The 17,488-nt window shown below is 50.3% G+C and overlaps 8 protein-coding genes across 9 annotated transcripts; 4 read left to right on the top strand and 4 right to left on the bottom strand.

The window, feature by feature from the left end:
* Positions 1-1,585: 1,585 nt before the first annotated feature.
* On the bottom strand, positions 1,586-3,377 carry LOC112346201 (O-fucosyltransferase 14-like). Its single transcript, XM_024674555.1, has 3 exons — positions 2,382-3,377; positions 2,080-2,320; positions 1,586-2,019 (listed from the first exon to the last, which is right to left on the bottom strand). The coding sequence occupies exons 1-3, from the start codon at positions 3,356-3,358 to the stop codon at positions 1,843-1,845; spliced, it is 1,395 nt and encodes a 464-aa protein (XP_024530323.1). The 5' UTR covers positions 3,359-3,377; the 3' UTR covers positions 1,586-1,842.
* An 89-nt stretch (positions 3,378-3,466) lies between these two features.
* On the top strand, positions 3,467-5,270 carry LOC112346130. Its single transcript, XM_024674301.1, has 7 exons — positions 3,467-4,125; positions 4,184-4,298; positions 4,353-4,472; positions 4,535-4,633; positions 4,694-4,753; positions 4,810-4,904; positions 4,956-5,270. Exons 1-7 carry the CDS (start codon positions 3,554-3,556, stop codon positions 5,044-5,046), a joined length of 1,152 nt encoding a protein of 383 aa, XP_024530069.1. The 5' UTR covers positions 3,467-3,553; the 3' UTR covers positions 5,047-5,270.
* Positions 5,185-6,304, bottom strand: LOC9659733 (vesicle transport v-SNARE 11). Its single transcript, XM_002969309.2, has 5 exons — positions 6,154-6,304; positions 6,025-6,083; positions 5,776-5,958; positions 5,529-5,699; positions 5,185-5,463 (listed from the first exon to the last, which is right to left on the bottom strand). The coding sequence occupies exons 1-5, from the start codon at positions 6,245-6,247 to the stop codon at positions 5,308-5,310; spliced, it is 663 nt and encodes a 220-aa protein (XP_002969355.1). The 5' UTR covers positions 6,248-6,304; the 3' UTR covers positions 5,185-5,307.
* Positions 6,305-6,562: 258 nt separating this feature from the next.
* On the bottom strand, positions 6,563-8,241 carry LOC9660618 (outer envelope pore protein 21, chloroplastic). 2 transcript variants are annotated; one of them, XM_024674303.1, is made up of 6 exons: positions 7,782-8,241; positions 7,322-7,722; positions 7,181-7,255; positions 6,953-7,108; positions 6,800-6,898; positions 6,563-6,736 (listed from the first exon to the last, which is right to left on the bottom strand). In XM_024674303.1, the coding sequence occupies exons 2-6, from the start codon at positions 7,412-7,414 to the stop codon at positions 6,653-6,655; spliced, it is 507 nt and encodes a 168-aa protein (XP_024530071.1). In that variant the 5' UTR covers positions 7,415-7,722; positions 7,782-8,241; the 3' UTR covers positions 6,563-6,652. The 2 variants fall into 2 exon arrangements, with proteins under 2 accessions (XP_024530071.1, XP_024530070.1); XM_024674302.1 differs by lacking the exons at positions 6,563-6,736; positions 6,800-6,898; positions 6,953-7,108; positions 7,181-7,255 and having other exon boundaries at positions 7,426-7,722.
* Positions 8,242-8,346: 105 nt separating this feature from the next.
* Positions 8,347-11,439, top strand: LOC9660617 (ribonuclease E/G-like protein, chloroplastic). The gene is made up of 11 exons (XM_002969518.2): positions 8,347-8,731; positions 8,791-9,705; positions 9,768-10,076; positions 10,123-10,164; positions 10,224-10,348; positions 10,407-10,554; positions 10,608-10,680; positions 10,733-10,845; positions 10,908-11,027; positions 11,086-11,235; positions 11,288-11,439. Exons 1-11 carry the CDS (start codon positions 8,417-8,419, stop codon positions 11,390-11,392), a joined length of 2,415 nt encoding a protein of 804 aa, XP_002969564.2. The 5' UTR covers positions 8,347-8,416; the 3' UTR covers positions 11,393-11,439.
* Positions 11,420-12,508, top strand: LOC9659732 (Golgi apparatus membrane protein-like protein ECHIDNA). Its single transcript, XM_002969517.2, has 6 exons — positions 11,420-11,537; positions 11,597-11,665; positions 11,741-11,944; positions 12,017-12,076; positions 12,139-12,265; positions 12,330-12,508. The coding sequence occupies exons 1-6, from the start codon at positions 11,535-11,537 to the stop codon at positions 12,413-12,415; spliced, it is 549 nt and encodes a 182-aa protein (XP_002969563.1). The 5' UTR covers positions 11,420-11,534; the 3' UTR covers positions 12,416-12,508.
* Positions 12,484-15,975, bottom strand: LOC9660616 (AP-4 complex subunit epsilon). The gene is made up of 11 exons (XM_002969307.2): positions 15,345-15,975; positions 15,103-15,288; positions 14,828-15,043; positions 14,666-14,776; positions 14,412-14,609; positions 14,214-14,345; positions 14,101-14,157; positions 13,924-14,040; positions 13,794-13,871; positions 13,596-13,739; positions 12,484-13,540 (listed from the first exon to the last, which is right to left on the bottom strand). The coding sequence occupies exons 1-11, from the start codon at positions 15,960-15,962 to the stop codon at positions 12,614-12,616; spliced, it is 2,784 nt and encodes a 927-aa protein (XP_002969353.2). The 5' UTR covers positions 15,963-15,975; the 3' UTR covers positions 12,484-12,613.
* A 191-nt stretch (positions 15,976-16,166) lies between these two features.
* On the top strand, positions 16,167-17,016 carry LOC9659731 (bet1-like SNARE 1-1). The gene is made up of 5 exons (XM_002969516.2): positions 16,167-16,220; positions 16,277-16,424; positions 16,561-16,617; positions 16,673-16,732; positions 16,817-17,016. The coding sequence occupies exons 1-5, from the start codon at positions 16,207-16,209 to the stop codon at positions 16,904-16,906; spliced, it is 369 nt and encodes a 122-aa protein (XP_002969562.1). The 5' UTR covers positions 16,167-16,206; the 3' UTR covers positions 16,907-17,016.
* Positions 17,017-17,488: the final 472 nt, after the last annotated feature.

Raw genomic sequence — 17,488 nt, 5'->3', positions numbered from 1 at the left:
TATATAAAGCAACTCCATCGCAGTTTCAAAGCATCATAAAAGATGGCTTCCACTGTTCTTGCAATCTTTGCTCTTTTCATCGTCTCACTGTTTTCTCAGTCTGCTGCGATTCGATCGCCCAAGGAGGGCTCAATCTGTCCCACTGCAGTCTTTACATTCGCAGATTCTCTCAGCGATGGTGGCAACCGCGACATCGAAGGTGGCGGCAAGACTCTCTCGGGCATGTATCCCTATGGCGTCACCTATGGAAGGCCCACCGGACGCTACAGCGATGGGCTCGTCATCCCTGACTTTCTGATCCAGGAGCTCCACCTCGAGAACTTGGGCATTCCGAGCCTCGAATTCAATGGCACCGAGTTTGTCAGCCTCAACTTTGGATACGCCGGAGCCACCGTGATCAAGGTCGAGAACCAGCCATTCTCCAGCCCGCACATCTTCTCTGCCCAGGTTGACGATTTCGTGCGTCACCGCTCCAAGGTCGTGGGTAAATACGGCCGCGAGGATAGCTCTCCATGGTACGAGAATGCGCTCTACATGGTCGAGATTGGAGGTGACGACATCAACTTCGGGCTGCCGCTGGGAGGTGGCTACGTGATCAATGTCACCATTCCGGCCGTGATCCGGGGCCTGGCCGATGGAATCCACAACTTGTACGCACACGGAGCTCGCCATGTCTTGCTCTACAACATGCCCCGCGCCGATTGCTCGCCAAACTATCTTCAGTCCTTCCAGCAGTTCCCCCAGGGGATGTACCACTACGACAAGGATGGTTGTATTGTCGAGATTGCCCAGCTTATCTCCTACTTCAACTCACAACTCCAGGCTTTGGCGGCCGAGCTCACCCAAGAGTATCCCGGTCTCACTGTTTACTACTTTGATTGGTTTGCTGCCAACACCTACGTTTTGGAGAACATGGACGAGTTTGGCTTCACGAACTCGCTCCAGTCGTGCTGCGGCGGCGGTGGCAAGTTTAACTGTGATGGAGATGGTCTTTGCGGCTGTGCGCCATTGAACCACACAGATGCAGTCTACACGGTGTGCGAGCATCCCAGCGAGTACTTCACCTTCGATGGCATTCACTACACAGAACACTTTTACAAGATTATGTCCGACTTTATCTTGGCCGGAAACTACATCACGCCCAAGGTGAGCTTGGAGAAGGGATGCAAAGTCATTGTTTAAATAGTCGTTTTACTTCTCACCATACGCACACACACACACACACACCACCACCACCCCAAACACTAATGTAACCACTAACCAATTTTGTTAATTTGACATTGATCATACCATGAAAAAGTCTCTTGAAAGAAGCAAAAACAACGGCGAAATTAGAGCTTCACGCTAGGAGCATTGCCTTGATTTCAGCCTTCATGATCTCATGGCACTCGTCTCATTCATGAAACTCTAGTCGTCCAGCTCAAAAGAAGGTCCAAAGTAATATTCAAAGCGCCACTCCGAGCACCAAACATGTTCGCGTCGTTGCAAGTTTCATTTTGGAGAAATTTCGTTTTTGGAGAAATTTCGTTTTAAGTACGAAGGAGTGCTGTGTTCGAATCCGTGCCCCAACATGCTTGGGAAATTAAAAGGGAGTGATCAGTTTGTTTTATTTGAGGGTCCCTCTTCTTCGGGTGGGTTCGAACCCGGGATCGGCTCTACAAGACTATCCCTCAGGTCCCTGGGCTGGCCAGTCTTCCCAGGGTTGATCACTTGAAAAATATTGCGCCCCTCCTCTACATAACCCGTGAGCTAAACTTAGTTTGGTTTAAGCCTTGGAACGAATATTCTAGCGAGAAGAAGAATATTGGGAGCGAAGAACTCCAGACGTCGAGTTTCTATGTTTTAATCTGTGTCGGCTATGAAATTTGGATGTTGTCCTTGGCATAGAACACCATCGCAGCTATTGCTACTTCCCCACTCTTTCCGCAATCTCACGATATCATCCGTGAAAGTGGAGCCCGGCGTCCCGATGAATGATTCGGCCATAGCGCGGATCGTTTTGTCCAGCATCGCTACCACCTTTGCAACCAAAGCAAAGTCGAGCGTCAGAAAGAAGAAAGTTTTGCTTAGATCGCTCACCTCGTTATCAGCTAGCAGGCCTTTTCTTTGCAGGATCGCGTCCCATTTCTCTCTCGAGTCGTGCTGTGGCCTCTGGATCATTGGAACGTCAGGGCCGAGCAATTGCTGGAGGAGAGTGATCTCGCTCTCCGCCGCGTCCGTGGAGACGTAGATCACTCGGGGCTTGGCCTCCTGGATCTTCCTCGAGATGCAGCTGGCAGCTTGAGGAATCGGGAAGAAGCAGCTCTCATTCTTTACATTGCTGCCAAAAAAGAGAGAAAAGATCATAAGAAGAAGAGAAAAGGTGGCGAAGCTCTTCTTACCAGAACTTTAAGAAGCCATGCCGACGAAAGTGGAGCGCCATGAAGTTGGATCCCAGGAAAGTTTGCACGAACCTTTGCGCGGTGAGAAGAATGAGCCGGTTTGGACGGATGATCGTCTTGCACGAGTGCTGCAATGGACCACCAATCTGTGCTACGAGCTGCGACTCCACGTCCGAGTAGAACACGTCCCCTATGCCGAGAACCTCGTCCTCGCAAGAGAACTTCGCCACGAATTCGCTCGCGCGAGGATGAGATGGATAGCCTTTGAGAGAAGCTTCTTCAGGCCAGGCATCGGTCTTGGAACTCCAGGAAAGTCCCAAAGCTTTGATCTTCTTCTCGTGATCTTCGTCCAAGTAGCAGCCACTCATGTAGCACAGGAGCCGGATGTCCGTCTTGTTCTTGGCGAGAAACTCATGGAATGTGAGGAGAGTCTTCTCTCCTAGGCAGCTGCGAATGTGGGCGATGTCGAGCGTCTTCTCGTACGAGTAATCGACGCTGGGGTCGGGCAAAACGAGCGTCCGATCGAGCAGCGCCGCGAAGAACATGTGCTTCTCGAGGCAGATGAGGTGATTGGAGATCTGGCCGGACGTGCAAATCACGAGAAGGAAGCGATCCTCTCTCGGCCGCCATTGGACGAGCTTGCCGTGGCGTCTGGATGAGAAATTCTGGCCCTGGCAGCCCCCCATTCCCGGATCGTATCCATGTCTGGCGCCTGATACCAGCTGCTGGATCTGGTGATTGAGCTCGATCTGCGAGCGCAAGGCATCGGCGTGAGAAGAATCGCGCGTCGCATTCCAGATTTCGAAGAGCCCCTGCTCCTGGCGCCGGAGAAGATCCGTAAGACGCCCGGAATCTTGTACGTGGGAATCCCTAGGGAGTAGCCAATGCTCGATGTCGCTCGTCAAGTAGAGAATCAGCCCGAGCGCCAGAAACCCTACGATCACATACCAGTAGCCCTTCCTCCAGTCTCCCACCATAGCCACGAAGAACCCTAATGCTAAGTTTCCGGCCACGTGGCGCCACGTAGGCGCATCTAGCCGTTAGCCTAAACAACGTTCCTTCGCAGAATTAGGTTAGAGCAGGGAGCTGGGGAGGCGGCGAAGCGCGAGAGGAGGAGCGACTTTAATCGCTGGGAGATTCCAGGTATTATAAGATCCTTGGGGCGATCGGCGATGGCTGGCGCCGCGAGATCCCCAGCGAAAGAATGCGGCATGACGAAGAAGAAGAAATCGCTGGAGAATTGCGATCCCAATGCCGCGGCAATCGCTGCTAGACCTCGGATCTCTCCTATCCCAGCCGTTCTTCACGAGAGCAATAGGCTGGAATCATGCTGCCAGGCTCGAGCGCCGGAATTTCAAGAGTCCCTGGTCCAGAAGGATGTGTGTTCTTCGACTCCCCCGGCCGAGGATTCCAGCGGTGGGATTCCTGGCGATGCAGAGGTTTCAGGCTCGTCGATCGACAAGGATTCTCACCAGGAGGGAGAAACTGAGGCTGAGTTTCGCGCTCTTGGGAGGAGGATCTGTGGCTCCAAGGTCCATAGCTTAGTCCAGGCATTTGAGAGTATGATCTCGCTCGCGGAAGTAAACACTCACATCCGAAAGATGGAGGAGCGTCGCGAGTGGCAGCCCAGCCGGCGATCGTTGTCGCAGACCGAGGAAGAGTTCGAGTTTGGTTCCTGCGAAGCAACTCAAGAGAAATCGGCAGAGGAGGACAATGCTGACAGCGAAGGTGGCTCTTTGGACAGGTATTTGTTCCTTGAAGCTTTTCTATGGCTTTGCTTGCAAACAAACCTGACATTGCAGGGACGAGAAAGATGACATCCAGTCTGAGAAAAATGCCAGTGACTGTGGATCATCCGAGTCGTACCAAAAGTCGTCCAAGGCAACGTGCATACAACCTTTTAGCCTGCGAACACAGGTGCGTTACAAGTTTCTTCTTTCCTTTTGCTGGACTCTTTCAGTTTGTACACAGGCTCGAGGCGCGAGAAAGGAGTACGAGTTCCGGAAGAAACTGCAAAAGATATTTGAAGAAGATAGCAAGCTCAGGATTCCTATAGCACAAGGCCTGCCATGGACAACTGACGAACCAGAGGTACTTCTTATCCAGAACTTCGAGGCTTTTGCTTTCTTTCAGCATCTAAGATTTCGATCCAGGTTGTTCCCAAGCCTCCTCCGAAAGAGAACACTGTTCCGATGGATATCAGGCTCTGTACTGAATTCAGATCCGTCCGGCGAGCTCAATTCGACGACTACGTACGTATCACTCTGATAAAAAAGCTTTGGAGCGACGACTAAGCTTTGTTTTGCGTGTAGATTGCCGCAAAGATAATTTACATCGAGCATCAGCGAGAGGAGCAACAGCGACTGCAAGAGGTTCGCACAGTTTATAAAATTCTTGTTCCTTAGCTGCTGGATTCATGCGTCGACAGCTTGCGGAACAAGAAGAAATCAAGCAGCTGCGGAAAGAGATGGTCCCTCGTGCTCAACTCATGCCTTACTTCGATCGGCCTTTCATTCCACAAAGGTAGTGAAAGTTTTCCTGGAGCAAAACGCTCACAAACTTTGCTCCTGGCAGATCTTCCAAACGCTTGACAGTTCCCAAGGAGCCAAACTTCCACTGCTCTCACGATCACAAGCGAGCCAAGTGCTGCATTGTGTCGCAGTAGATTCCGTCAAGAGAGAATAAATGCGAAGAATAAAAAGCAAAGTAAACGTTGCGAGTGGCCACTGGAAATCGCACCCAGGATTCCACACGGCGCAACTTCTCTTTGGTTTTTAGCTGTGAGAAAAAAGCTTCCGAGAGATCTATGAACGTAAGCTTTGTTACGTACCTATATAATGTATGTATGGAGGAGGAAAAGAATGTACACACAACGGCATAGTTTATATCCATCCAGAGAGACTGATAAGATCGGAGGATCGATCACTTACTTGCTCACCCATTTGAAATAGGCGACGAGTAGAATCGCGGCGATGAGGAAGCTAATGAGTCCACCCATGATCCATTTGTTCTGATTTATTCTTCTGGCCATGGAGTTGAGGATCTTCCTGCTTTTGCCAACGTTGTCATCGACGCCGTAAAGCTGGAACAAAGAGAGAAGCGTTAAGAGTTAAAGGGAAGAAATGGAGATCTTCCTCGAATTCTTACCGTGTCTCTTGTGTGAAGGAGTCTCTGGCGCTGGTCGTGTAAGTCCTGGAGAATCGAGACTCCAAGATCTTCGGTCTCCAGCAAAGTTCTCTTGCTTTCTTTGATCCTCTCTCCGGAGCGATTCATTTTGTCTGTCGCGTACAGTAGTCGTCCTCTCTGGTCGGTGGAAGTCTGGAAGAAAGAAAATTTGCAGCGGATCGCCGATCAAAGACAGTTCTTCCCTGGGAAAATGGCCAAGAAACGTTACCGACAAATCGCCCAGGCCGGCTTCCAAGAGTTCTTCGCGGGCAGCGAGAGCGTCAGTCGTCGCGCATTTTTGTACGTCCTTCTTGAGCGAGGTCAGATCGGACTTGTACTCCCTCAGTTTCGCCAGGAACACGGCCTTTTGCGAATTCCCGAGGCTGCGAGCTTCCAATTCCATGCGCTGGATCTAGAGAAGAAGGAAAAAAAAATTCCGAGAATTTTAGACTTCCCACAAAAGATCGATCGCGTTTACCAGAGATTGTGCTTCATCCAACCCGGATTTCAGCTCAGCCAGCTTCTGCTTCTTCTCCTCTGCTCTCTCGCACATCGATCAAACCCTCAAATCAGAAGAACCACGATCGATCGCTCGATCTGGGCCTACCTCCGGAGAGAATCGCCGTGGCGCTGCATCGCCTGGCGAGATTCGTGGACAGCTCGCAGTACTGGCGCTCGTACCCATCGAAGATCTCGCTCATCCTCGCCGGGCAACAGGAGAAGCACAATGTAGGAGCCCTAAAAAATTGATCAAAGCCTTTTTTTAGGGCTAAGAAGATAGATAGAATGGCGACGGCTATGGCGAGCTTCCGGCTCGAGGCGGAGGCCCAATCGATCCAATCCGAGAGTAATCCATCGCTCTCGGCGGCGCTGGTGGATCTCAAGAGCAAAGCGATGCAGCTACTGGGCGATTACATGCTCCGGCATCACTGCGCGCTGGAAGTAGCCGATCCAGAGCAGGAGGAAGAAGAAGAATTGGAGGAAGAACTAGCCAGTGCCACCAAGAAACGCAAGTAAGACCTCTAAAAAATTTTCCCTTTCATTCTTCGCTGCTAAGATGAATGAGATGATTGAAAGAATCGTTCGTTCCCTCTCGCTCTCGAGAATTACAGGTCGTAGATGATGTTCCAGGCACCGTTTATGTCGGCATTGAATGTCCAATTGTTCTCCCTCAATTGCAAGTATGGCTTCTGCGCAAGAACAAAAGAAATCTCGAATCTCGATCGATCACACGAAAAAAAGTTTGTTCTTGCCTGTTTGAAAGGATCATAGCCGATTTTGAGCTTGAGATCTTGATCTTCCGTGAAGTTGAAGACCTTGTAGCTGAGCTCTATCGCTCCCCTGGCTTTTCCCTGGACGATCGAAGGACGATTGAAGGGACAATGATCTAGAACCAGCGCGCTCACCAGTTTCAATCGAGGATTAAAGTTGAATCCTCCCTTGAGATCCACGCTGAGCAATCCATTGTCCGTGAGAGGCAGCGTCTTCTTGCCGCGCACATCGTACGTGAATTCCTTGTGATCGGTGTCGTATCGCGCGCCCACATCCAAGCTCGTGAGAAGCTGCAAAACAAATATTGAGAGAGAGAGAGTCGATTCGATCGATCCAGCGATTGCAGAGGAGAGAGACGATGCCTCGGGGAGGAATTTCCTCTTGAGCTGCGCGATGCATCCCGCCCTGCCGTTGTGCGTGTTGAGATAGCCGTGGACCTGCGAGAGAAAAGAAGCGAGAGATTTTGAGAAGAAGAGCGCGATAGAGATCGATTAAATGCGCGCCTGGAGGCAAAAGGAGCTGTCGAGCAGGAAATTCTCCTTCGCGTGGAGCCGGAGTTGCCTCTCATCGCCTCGAAATCTGAGAGAGGTCTCCATGAACCCTAGAAAAATGCTCGCTATAAACCCTAAGATTTATTCCCGATGAGCTGCGAGGCGGCATCCTCTAGATGCCGCAGCCACGCGATCTCAGCTCTATCCATCGCTCGCCGCAGCCTCCTGGCGCCATCGCCGACTCTCTCCCACGATCTCTTCATCAGCATTTCGGGGATTCTAGTGTCTAGGGCCTGGATTTCTTCCGCGCTTGGAATCTCTGCGAGCCTCGATTCCAAGAGCTCGGCCTCTCGGATCAACTGCTCGATGCCGGATTGGGGGAGCAAGGAGGACGATGCTCGCTCCAGGCGCGTCTGCAAGAACAGGGAGATGATGAAATATTTTGTGGAGCAGGGGATGGATTCTTTGGTACCTGGAGGCTGGAAATCTCAGAGGCGCTGGGAGCCAGCGCGAGGCGAGCTTCGATCGAATCCAGCGATGCCTGGAAGGCCTGGCAGTGCCTCTGCGCGCTATCGCTGTGTTGGACCAGAGATTGGATGCTCGAGGTGAAATTCCTGCGGCAGTGTGTCATCTCGTTGTTCTCGGCAGTGGACGATAGGGCGCATTGGAACGCTGCCATTCTGGAGGAGAGATTCGCGTCGAGAATGAGAGGAAATTCGTTCTTCTTCCTGCTAGAATCGTCCCGAGCCATTGCTAGCGTTCTCCATTTCTGTCGATTAGCAGGAATTCCTGGCCGGCGCCATTGCAAGCTCTCAATCCTTCCTCCTGGAACTGGGATTGCGGCACGAAAATCCGCCATAGCTTCGAGCTGGAGAGAACGAATGAATCAATCGATCGCCTCTAGCTCTGTATAACGGAACTATCAAGTAAACGATCCGACCGTTGTCCCTTCGCCACGTCAGACGTGGTGTCCGCCACGTCAGCTACTTGGATGACGTGGCTTCTTCAACCTAGCAGCATAAACCCTAAAAAATGCGTGTCGATATATGGATAAGCTGCTCGCGGATCGCTGACAATGAGCGATGGAATCGCTTGCTCTGGTGAGAAATGGCGCCTACAATCCACGCCGCCGCTCCATTCCTCGCGGAAGCGCTGTTTCCTTCCTCGTCCAGGTTGAGCTCCAAGAATTCCGTGGCGGATTCTCAGCGCAGGCATCTCAGGGATCGGCATTTCGGGATTCCAGGCGCGGAATTCCTTCACATTCCCCGGGCGCACAGGAGAGCCGAGGGCGACCAGCGCGTTCTCTTCGAGGAAGATCCCTGGGCCGAGAGTTCTTCTTCCTCGTCTCTTCGGCTGTTTCATGGGAATGGAGCGGCCAGAGCGAGCATAGCTGAAGCTCCAACGCTAGTGAATGGCTCACAGGTTCGTCCGTGATTGTAGAGATTTTCACAAGCTCGATTCATTTCCTCTAGAATTTCTAGGTGCTGCCAGGACGATCTTTGGAGAACTCTTACGTTGTCCAGGTCCCGGCACTACACGACTCATCGCCCTCAGAAGTTAGAGCTCTCCATGTCTCGAGAGTTCCAACTTTTGGAGAAGAAGACCCGTTCCTGGCCGCGTTGCAACTCTCGGATCAAAAGGTTTTTGGAGAGGAAGATCCTTTCATCGCTGTAGCAGAACTCGAAGCTTTCAGAGACTTTTCTTCCAAGGGAGAAGATGATCAGGCAAGTGTCTCGAGTGAAACCACGACCAAGTGGCCGGACTTTAGATTTTTCCCGAAGCGGAAGGTGTTTCCAAGGGAGGAGCCATGGCTGCTCGAGAGCATTTTCCTGAGCGAGAGCCAGGAAGTTCCGGAAGCTCGCGATGTAGCAGTGGAGATCTTCATCAACTCCTCCGAGTGCACGATGCAGCGAATTGCGATCGTCGAGAACAAGAAGCTCGTCCAGCTACTGCTCGAGCCTGTCAACTCGAACTTCCAAGTTGGGAATGTCTACCTCGGCGTTGTGAAGCAGCTCCTCCCAGGCATGAACGGGATATTTGTGGAGATTGGATCTTCCAGAACGGCATTGCTGGAAGTTAACATGCACCAATACCCGCACGTCTTCTACGGTGACAAAGCTCAGGGGAACGAAGAGGACGGCTTGAGAAACAAGGATGGGATAGTTATCGACGTGAATGAAGAGGAAATTGAAGAAACTGTGGACGATCCAAACGGAGAGGAGATGGAACAGAGCGATGGAAAGACAAACGTAAAGCCGGCTACTGTTCTGCGGAAGATCGGTGCATGGAGGAAAGTCAAGAGAGGAACTTTGATGGTCGTGCAAGTGAAGAAAGAGGCTCTTCGGCAGAAAGGACCACAGCTTACTGCAACTGTGGCTTTGGCGGGACGATACTGGGTAAGTGCCTCCTGCTCTTTTTTGTTAGAGAATGAATGCGTGAAGTTGGAGATGTAGTGCAGGTACTGGTGCCTCAAGTTTCGACCATTGGAGTTACTCGCAAGATTAACGGGCTGGAAAGAAGTCGGCTTAAGCAGCTTGCCAGAGAGCTGCAGCCTCCTGGATTTGGTCTTACTGTGAGGACTGAGGCTGTTGGCCGCAGCCGTGAAGAGCTCGAGAAGGATTTGGCACGCCTCATGGAGACGTGGAGAAGTATTCTGGAGAGAGCGGAGGTTGCTGCTGCTGCTGGTGGAAAAGACCCGGTCCCTGTGTTGCTACAAAGGGCCATGGGACAAACGCTCAGGACAGTTCGTGATCTCTTCAACAATGAGGTTTGTCACAGTATACTATCTTCTTTCTTTGAACGATTATTTACAGGTTGAAAGGTTTGTCGTGGATTCGTCTCAAACATACCAAGAGGTGACGACTTTTGGACGTAGATAAGAAACTTATATTTCTTTGTGTTTTCTTCTTTTCAGGTTACAGCTTACCTCCAAGAAATAGCACCTCACTTATGTGATCGTGTGGAACTTTACTCTGGCAAAGAGCCTATCTTCGAGGCTTTCAACCTGGAAGCAGAAATTGAGAAATCATCTAGCAAGCGGTAGGTGCTTGGTGTTTCTTGCAAAAGTGGTCATCTTTCGCTTTCGTTCTCCCTGCAGGGTAGAACTACCAAACGGTGCATATTTGGTGTTGGAGGAAACCGAAGCTCTCGTATCTATTGATGTAAATGGTGGCGTGGGAATGCTCGGTGATGCGACATCTCAACGAGAAGCAGTTTTAGAAGTAAATCTCGCTGCTGCTCGAAAGGTAAAAACCATCATAATCTCTGTGATTTTCTGATCATACGGAATGAGCCGCAGATTGCGACAGAGCTGAGGCTACGAGATATTGGTGGGATTATAGTTGTTGACTTCATAGACATGGAGGATCCAAGTAAGCCTCTAGACTCGATAGTTTGGCAGCGAGTATTGTGGTATATCTGCAGGTCACGAAAGGCTTGTTTTCGAAGAAATGCGCAAGGCCATTGAGCGGGACCGCTCTAAAGTTGTCATCTCGGAAATTTCAGAGTTCGGACTCATGGAAATGACAAGAGCACGGGTACTTAATCTTGTTGTGTATCAGTTCTCTTCGTGGTGCTTGACTTGCTATGGAACTTTCAGGACCGGCCGAGCGTCACCTCGAGGGTCACTGATTCATGCAGCTGCTGCGGCGGTACTGGACGCATCGAGTCGGTAGAAATGGCGCTCTCGAAGATTGAGAGAGCAGTCAAAAAGATCCTGGTAACATCTCTGGAGAACTTTAAAACTGATCAAACGCTCGTCGTTTCCTCCTTGCCAGGCCAACCGGAAGAACAGCTTTAGCAAGAGCACGAGGTGGCCGTCAATGGCGCTTCGAGTGGATCCCGTCATGCACGATTACCTCAAGACCCGCGGGAGGAGGCGAATGAATCAGCTGTGCTCCGCGCTAAATGTTCTACTAACACTCAAGGTATGAATCGAAGAACTCGCTCTCCTTTTCTCTTTCTCATCGTTCTTCCCAGATTTCCACGGAGCTTTCTCGCGGAGAGTTCCACGTTACGAACGAATACGTCGCCAAAGACAAGCTCTCGAACGGGGCAAGGAAAAATTCCAGTTTTGTAAAATAAAATGTTTTGTACGTTTGTACGGTAATGTACGGAGGGGAAACGTTACGGACGTGACTGGGACGCTGACGCGGCACTTTGCCACGTCACCAGGCCTTCTTCTAGGGTTTTACGATCTGGAGCTCGGCGAGTGGCGATTCCATCCATGGTGAGTTTGCAGATCCGCGCTTCCGGCGTCGTGAATTTCAATCCTTGCCTTGTGCGCAGGCGGAGGAGGGCCAGCCGCAGCAAAACTACTCGAATCCACTCACGGCGTTCTTCCACGTCGTCTTCAAGGTCTCTCTCGAAATTCTCATCTTAGATCGCGCCGTTCTCACTCTCTCTCTCTCTCTTCACTCGCTCGCCTCGCAGGGATCCGCGATCGCATTCTACATCCTCTGCTCCTTCTTCGTCAGCAGCTTCATCATCCAGTTCGTGGTCACCGTCCTTTTGGCGGCGCTGGATTTCTGGGTGGTGAAGAACGTGAGCGGTAGAATCCTGGTGGGGCTGCGCTGGTGGAATGAGATCGATGACCAAGGCGAGAGTGTGTGGCGATTTGAGTCGCTGGATCAACAGGTACGCACAAAGAAGTTTTTCTTTCTTCTCTCTTTCACTGCTACAAGCTTTGAATGGTTCTTCCCCTTTCAGTCTCTGGAGAGGCTCAACAAGAAGGATACATGGCTCTTTTGGTGGACGCTCTACATTGCTGTAAGCTTCTATCTCTCTCTCCACTTTATTTTTTTAGGAGAGATCTTAGTTTTGTTTCACAGCCTGGGATATGGCTAGCTCTGGGCCTTGTCGCGCTCATTAAGTTCAACTTCGACTATCTACTGATCGTGGGGATTTGTCTCACGCTGGGAGTCGCCAACATCATCGGATTCACCAAATGCCGGAGAGGTTCGAACTGAAAGTTTGATCGAATCATCCACTCACTCCATTTTTTTCTGTCGATGGAACTCAGATGCCAAGAAGCAAATCCAGTCGCTTGCTTCTCAAGTCGTGACGGGTCATATGGCATCCAGGCTACAAAACGCTTTCAACTTTTAGAAGAATCAGCACAGAAAAAGTTTTGTACACTGCCCGACTCGCAGGGAATGGAAATTCTTTTCTCCAGAGAAGTATAAACGCATTTCCGCTGCTGCTCTTCTCGTGTTCCATTAGAATCTTACTGACCATACAGATCCAGAGGGATGTGAGAAAATCTCACACCACCGCGCCAAACGCGAGAACGCGAGCGAGCTTTCCTCATCCAAACAAATCCTTGAAAAGGTCCGGGTTTGTTCCTCCGCTCGGCGTCACCCCCACTTGGCGTGAAACAGCGTCCTTTTGCAACGATGCTTGCGGCGATGGCCCCTTCGTCGCAACTTTTCCAGCGTCAAAAACTTGCTCGACGAGCGAAGTGGTCGACGTAGCGGCCGAGCTATCAACCGAGATTAAATCCGCCAGCTGATCAACCGGATCCACCGAGGGAGTCTGAGGTAGACTGTCACTCAAGTCGAGTAGATCAGCAGGCGGTGGAGCTGGAGCTGGAGGTGGCGGCGAAGTTGGCTTTGCTGGAGCTTTCTTCGACGTTCCATTCTGTTGTAGCTTTGCTGCCGGCTTGGCTTTAGTGTCTCCTGCTTTGCTTCCAAAGAGTGACGCTGCGAGCTTCTTCTTCTCTGCCGAGATCTCCTGCGGAGGCTGCTTTCTTTCCGTGTAGGGAGGAGCGCTGCTGTTTCTACTCGACGCCTCTTTCCCTGCTGCGCTGCTGCTTACCTTGACACTGTCGGATATGTTGATGGGATTCTTTGGCACCTGCGCCTCAGGAGTGTACGTTGGACGACCCCATTTTTTCTGGACTCCCTCGAGTTTGAGTCTCGTGCCGTCGTTGCTGCTAGATTCTGGAGCTTTAGAGCTCGTGGAAACCGTGATTGCACTAGAGTAGATGTCGTGCTGGTCGATCGCGTCTTGGCTATAATGAGACGCAGTGACGAGAGCTGCGGCAGGCTCCGGGATGCTTGGCTTCTCGTAAGGCTGGAAACGAAGTAAAGACGACGTACCAGCGTCATTGTTGGATGCCAAGGTTGTCATTGCACCCATTCCACGGCGCTCATTGTCGGATAGATATGGTCTAGAGCCATTTGCTAAGGCGGATTCGACGAAAGAGTTGAGGAAGGAGAGATCCTTGTCCACCTATCAGAAGGAAGAGTATCAGTTTTGAGTTACGAGCATCAAAAGCATAGATGACCTCAATGTCTTCGCAGCTGGCATCCATAGGCAAGATACTTGCAAGGGTATCTCTGTCTAGCTTTAGCACGGCGTGGAATTCATAGACGCGTTGCTGTAGATCGGTAGAATGAGAAGCGTACAGTTCCTCGATGAACGAGACGCACTGCAACACATTTTCAGACGTCAAATCTTAAGAGTACACGTTGAATGGCACTACCTCTGGAATGAGATCTACTGTCTGTCCAGCGGCTTTCTCGAATGCACAGATTTTTGTAATTGCCGAAACAACATAACCCTGCAAGCAGTGAACGGCGTCAACGTTCGCAGCAAACAATCAGAATGTATACCTTTAACTTGTCATCACCAGGGCGTGTAGCGACAATATCACATAGTTTTCCTATAATGAATTCAGCTGAGTGGCTGCCGTCCGCAATGCCATATTCACCTAGCACCCAGCTGATAACCTGGAAGCCCATTAAACGTTTTCAGAAAATTTATCAGCACACAAAGAAAACTCTACGTACCTGAAGAAGTATCGAGGGAAGCTTTGGTTCCTTTAGTATTTGTAGATAAGCTTGAACCTGTAACACAGCAAATTAAGAACTCGAGACACTCGAAAATAATGAAATGAATATACTGCAGATGATCTAAGGTGACTGTCAGCATCTTCATCCTCCTCCCCAGCTCCTTCGGCTATGAGACGCATTAAGTCATGCGCAACCTTCTGAGGCACGAGGTCTCCCGCAATTTCGAAAACCTGGTTCATCGTCTGGCACCCGATCACACGAATTTAGTCCGTAAGAGACGAGTGCAAGTATAAACCATATAGTATTACCTGTATAAACCATTGGTTACTTGGTGCATATCGCTCAGCCAGCTCTATAACCCGTGAAGAAATCTCCGTTTTGTAGTGGTTATCGCTGATGTTTCTGATGTACTCCACCATGCGTTCCACAATAACTTCGACATTGTTGGCCTTTGTCATCTTGTATAATAGATCCAGCGTTTTCCGTTTTAACGTATCGTCTGGATCCTACAAGAGTTCGCACTGAAAGGCGATCCTTCAATAAATAGGAATAGAGACGCTACCTCTAAGCAGTCAATGACAGCCAGTTGATGATTTTCGGCACACTCTGGCGTAATTTTGATAAGCCGACCCAGGGCATCAATTCCCATATACTTCAAGTTATGGCTATCACTCTGCACCAAACTATGTCAGTATATACTCCGCAATGAAATGACACAACAAACCTTCAAGAACTTTGCGGTTATCTCCGCTGCATTTTGCAGTAGCCGAGGATTGGTGTAGATTGATGTCAGAGTCCTGACGCACTCGTACAAGATCGCGTTGCCAATGTTGCTGGTCGAATCCGAGCGCTTGAGAATATCTCCCAGCACATTAAACATGTTTTCGCTGGCAGCCTTGTCACCTGTCCCGAGCAAAGCGAGAATTTTCAGCAACTTAATCTGTGAAGCAAGATTTCCCACTTAGCATACTCTGATATCAAACGAGCGCGGCAGTTTACCTGCACGAAAGGTGCTGGAGTCCGGTGATAGTCATACGACTTTGGCAGCCTGTGTTCCACGGCTTGCTTCAAAATGCTGACCAGACTCGCTACCAAATGCTTGAAAGGCTTCACGTTTACGAGGATCATGTCATAGAGCGCGCACAAAACAGCACTCATCACGCTGGGATCTCTATCACAAAGTCTCTGGAAAAACAATAGACTTAGTAGGAAGCTTAGGAACTAGAAAACCAGCAACTTACCTCTTGGAAGGCTGGAAAGAGATGCGACACAGTCGAAGGAGACCTCTGGAAAAATCTGTGCAAAGCCATGACAGCCTTCTTCCTCACGAGCTCCTTTTGATGGTTGAGAAGCTCGACGATCTGGGGAAGAACCGCGGGGATTGTCTCCTCGTTGATCAACCGACACACGGCAGTGAGCGCGGCACAGCACACGAGATAGTTGTCCGACTTGAGATCCTTCTGGATGGTATTGATGATGAGGATGATAAGATCATGGTCCTCGTTGAGAAAGAGCGTGACCGCCAAGTAGCCGGATCTCTTGAGCAAGAGATTGTCATCGTGGGTCATCTTCACGGCATGGATGTAGCCAAAGGAAGCGTCGTGGCCGAGCATCTCCACATAGACGAGGCGCATGATATACTCTTTCATCTTCTTCCGGGGCACATCCGGCTCCTGGATCCGGCGCTTGAGGCTCTCAATCTCGGCCAGCACGATCCTCTCCTCCTCGGCCTTGGATTTCGCCTCGCCAATCGTCTTGACGAGCTCCAGGAATTCCTTGGACGATCCCCACACCCCCTGGGAGCCCATAGCCAGCTCCCGCCCAATCGTCTTGAGCTGCTCCATAGTCGTGAAGCTCATCCGAAATCCCTGTGCCGACCGACGCGATGTGGATCAAGGAAGATTTCAGCGCCTGGAATCCGGCATTCGGGATCCAATGCACGATCCAGACCTGGCCGATGGAACGAGCTTCCAGATCTAAGCGCAAATCCAAGGCGCTCCCCCACAAGCCCTAGCTGGATGGAAACCTAGAGAGAAATTTTACTGTGGCCCTAGGGAAGGGAATTGGGATCTAGCGAGCGAGCGAGCGATCGCGCTTAGAGCGATGAGCCAATGGCGGTGAGAATGCGACGCTTTCCAATCGACTCTAGGGTTTTGTGGTGTTTGTGACGCAGGGATTATCGCGGCAACAGGAGCTCCCTGTTTGATAATCTGGAAGCCGGGAGGAATGTTTCGTCCTCGTATGCCAGCGGCGAGATCGATGAGCAAGAGAATGAGAGAGATCTGGACGGCCTCCACGATCGAGTCCGGATGCTCAAGACGGTAAGATCGAGAGCTCTTTCTTCCATTTTTCTTTTCCCTTTGGTAATTTGGTCCTAGAGAACCAAATTTGCTTCTCTCGTAGCTGCGTCTTTCTTTTCGATCTTTCACCACCGTTTGGTGGATTTCTTTCTCGCAGCTGACAACAGATATCCATGAAGAAGCGCAATCGCATTCTCGACTGCTGGATCAAATGGTACGCACGTAAGCTTTCTGGAGAGAGATCTTTGCTCATCTCTAGAATTGCACAGGGGAGTGGAATGGATACTGCGCGAGGCATGCTTTCCGGGACAGTCGATCGATTCAAAAGAGTAAGCTAAGCGAACTCGATTTTTGTTCTTCTCTTTGGCTCGATCGACTGCTACTGACTTTGCGATCCCACCTTTTGGTCCCAGGTCTTCGAAACAAAATCTGGCCGCAACATGTTCACGATCGTTGCCTCGTTTCTTCTCGTGTTCCTCCTCATTTACTTCATGGTAAAGTAGAGTACGTGTATCGTCTACCACTTTGCTTGTAGATAGCCTCTTTTAGTCAAAATCGCTAGCCAAAAATAAATCTAAACCATATAACGCGTGAAGATCAGCTTGACGCAAAATCCACGTTGAGCACGCAAGAGTCACGTGTTCGCCGTGCCCCAGGAAATTAAAAGGAGTCCCTCTTGGGTTCGAACCCGGGATCGGCTCTACAAGTTGCTAAATGTTTTAACGAAGTAGCAAGAAAAACAGGCCCTTGACCTGAAACAAGTCTGTTTGTTAGACTGTCCTCCGGGGATGCTGAATCTGAAAAGAGACGGATCTACAATCTTAGGCAATCTTGTTGAGTTTGTCACATCTGCCTTAAAGGTATGACTGAACAACACTCCCATGCCGTTCTCCAATTGGTACCATTGGAGCACGAGACAAAATTCATTCATTCATTCATATACTGGTTACATCCAACTGATGGATTCAGGTAAACTCTAACCGTAGCTTTAAACTGTATCTATTTATATGTTGTTTAAAGTTGTGTTCTTTGCATCGAGTGATCATGATTTTAATTCCTCGGGAGCAAAAATGTAAGGTGGATTA

Source organism: Selaginella moellendorffii, unplaced genomic scaffold, assembly GCF_000143415.4.
Source record: "Selaginella moellendorffii unplaced genomic scaffold, v1.0 SELMOscaffold_12, whole genome shotgun sequence".
In the NCBI taxonomy this organism is placed as follows: domain Eukaryota; kingdom Viridiplantae; phylum Streptophyta; class Lycopodiopsida; order Selaginellales; family Selaginellaceae; genus Selaginella; species Selaginella moellendorffii.
Note: the sequence above shows the minus strand (reverse complement) of the source record. Positions and strands in the feature narration are given on the sequence as shown.